At 35.7% G+C, this 2,502-nt stretch overlaps 1 protein-coding gene across 1 annotated transcript; it reads left to right on the top strand.

Moving 5' to 3' along the window:
- The first annotated feature begins 783 nt into the window (after positions 1–783).
- Positions 784–1,917, top strand: LOC112514433 (BRI1 kinase inhibitor 1-like). The gene has a single exon (XM_025120908.1). The coding sequence runs from the start codon at positions 933–935 to the stop codon at positions 1,887–1,889; it is 957 nt and encodes a 318-aa protein (XP_024976676.1). The 5' UTR covers positions 784–932; the 3' UTR covers positions 1,890–1,917.
- Positions 1,918–2,502: the final 585 nt, after the last annotated feature.

Genomic DNA, 2,502 nt, shown 5'->3' with positions numbered 1-2,502 from the left:
ATAAACAGCCTCAAACATTTTATTAACTTGTATTCATTTTTTTAAAGCAAATAAATAATATTTATTTTATTCGGATCCATTTCTTGCCCATTATTTTGATGATTCTTGGTACACAAAGACTTCATATTGTCACGAGATAAGATATTGTGACCCAATAATCGTTTGGTGCAAGTCGTTGAATGTTAGATTTTTTATTGTCTCAGAGCAATTTTAAAAAAAAATTGACGTATTGGTATATTGGTCAACATAATATACAGTATCGTATAAACTTAAAATTGACCCGCAAGAAATCTATTATCGGTTAGGACCATCAAACCGACTCAATTATTGAGTCAAACAACATAAATTTAAAAATAAAATGGTGTCGTGGATGCAATGTACGTGGAATCGCTTCGTTTTGGCCCATCCCAATATAGAAAAAGATAACCGACATGAATACGAGGGTAATTCATGATCCTTTTGACGAGAAGAACTAAACAAAAATTAGTGTTATTCAGATATAAAATAGGATCAATCAGTTTTCGAACAATTTGGATCTTTCAACATATATATAGGGTTCAATTCATGCGGTTCTAGTCGAGAACTATATCCTAACACCTAGAAAATAGATTATAAACTGAAATTGAAGGTAGATTTACAAGGAGGTTAATTTCCATGTAGTATAACTATGCACATCACACCCTTATTTTATTTTTATTTTTATTTATAATGTAAACATTTGGTCCATTTGCCCTTCTCTTCTCTATTATAAGGACAAACAACTCAAAGTAATCTGCCCCAAACTCTACTTGTTCTCATTCTATCTGACAAATCTCTCTCTCTCTCTGTGGGCTTCATACTTTTTGTTATCCAGTTTGGTGTTGGTGGTTATCAAGAATTGGGTGAGCATAAAGAGCGATAAAAGTAGAGAGTATTTGAAGAAACAAGAAGCAATGCTACTCCAAGAAAGTGGCAAGAATCCATCATCTCCACCACCACAAACCACCTCATCACCACCCTCAGTCTCTTCCTCTCCAACCCATGAGTTCTCCTTCACCGTGTCTCTCCGTCCACACCCACCACCAACTTCAACTCCAGATTGTAATTCCAACACCTATGATGATACTAACGATCATCATAAAACCAATCATCTGCCCCCACCATCATTGGCTGCCATTGACTTATCTCCGGCGGATGATATCTTCTTCCATGGCCACCTCCTCCCACTCCACCTCCTCTCTCACCTCCCTGTCTCCCCTCGATCCTCCACAAACTCAATGGACAGTTTCACCCTCCCAATCAAAGACCTCCTATATGACCCGATAAACCCCATCGGAAACACCAGCTTCCACTGCCACCACCAAACCACCTTCTCCGATTTCGACCAACCTCAAGTCACCACCGGCGATAAGAACGGACCGAAATCCAAACCCTTTTCATTGTTTGGCATACCCAAGTGGAAAAAAAGGTGTGACGATGAGAGAGAAAGAGATGAAGATCAGAATAGAGAGAGAAACAACAGCAAGAAGCTCAAGTTAGATTTAGGTCAACTTATCAAGAGGTACATGAAGATGGTAAGGCCTTTGTTGTCGTTTCCAAAGTCCAAAAGATCGAATAGGACATTCAACCACCAGTCGTATTCTTTTTCCGGCAACTCGCTGAGCTCCAGGAGGAGGAGTAAGCCGCCGGAGATGATGAATACAAGCGGTAAGCGAAGAGGGCAGTTCTCGTTGCCGGCGTCCATGAAGACTTCTCCGACCAACAGTGGCATCCTTCTTGCTTCAGGAACTGTAAGTCCAGCCAAAAGCACAACAAGTGAAAGCACCATGGAAGAATTACATGCTGCAATTCAAGCAGCTATTGCTCATTGTAAGAATTCCATCGCCATGGAAGACAAACTTCAATCCTAAAATTAAATCTATATACACTCCTTTTAATTAATGAGGTCCAAATCAAAGAATATTTATGGGTGTTTATATAATTTATCATCCACCACCATTCTGCTTCTTCTTATCGTATATAATAATGTTTATACATACATACATATATATATATATATATATATATATATATGTGCATAGAAATTAATATATTTAAAACGTTATTTTGATTAAGTGTTACTACTAATCAATTAAATCTGTCTTTTCATATATCTAAATTAAACTAAATATCTTCCTTCATAATCCGTGCTATGAAAGAGATGATCGTACGTACGTGTCAATTGGATTATGGACTCAACAAATATGTCTTTTCAATTCCCGTTTACAACATATTTAACAAATTTAAAATTAATTACATTCAGATTCTTTATTTTAAGAACTAAAAATTAATTATATTACTACATAATTGTATATATAAAATAAAATATTATATTCTTTCTCATAGATATTTAGCGTCAACGATTTTTATTGGTGTCGATACGATAAAAAAAATATGTAAAAATTCTTAGAAAGTCCAAATATAGAGAAATTTACCCTCGTTCTAATGTTTTCTTTATTTTGAAGAAAGTTATGAAGAACCGTT

This window comes from Cynara cardunculus (genome assembly GCF_001531365.2).
Source record: "Cynara cardunculus var. scolymus isolate 2C chromosome LG 6, CcrdV1, whole genome shotgun sequence".
Classification (NCBI taxonomy): domain Eukaryota; kingdom Viridiplantae; phylum Streptophyta; class Magnoliopsida; order Asterales; family Asteraceae; genus Cynara; species Cynara cardunculus.
Note: the sequence above shows the minus strand (reverse complement) of the source record. Positions and strands in the feature narration are given on the sequence as shown.

Coding starts and splice junctions, on each gene's coding strand:
- LOC112514433 (XM_025120908.1), top strand. CDS start 933: ATGCTACTCCAAGAAAGTGGCAAGAATCCATCATCTCCACCACCACAA.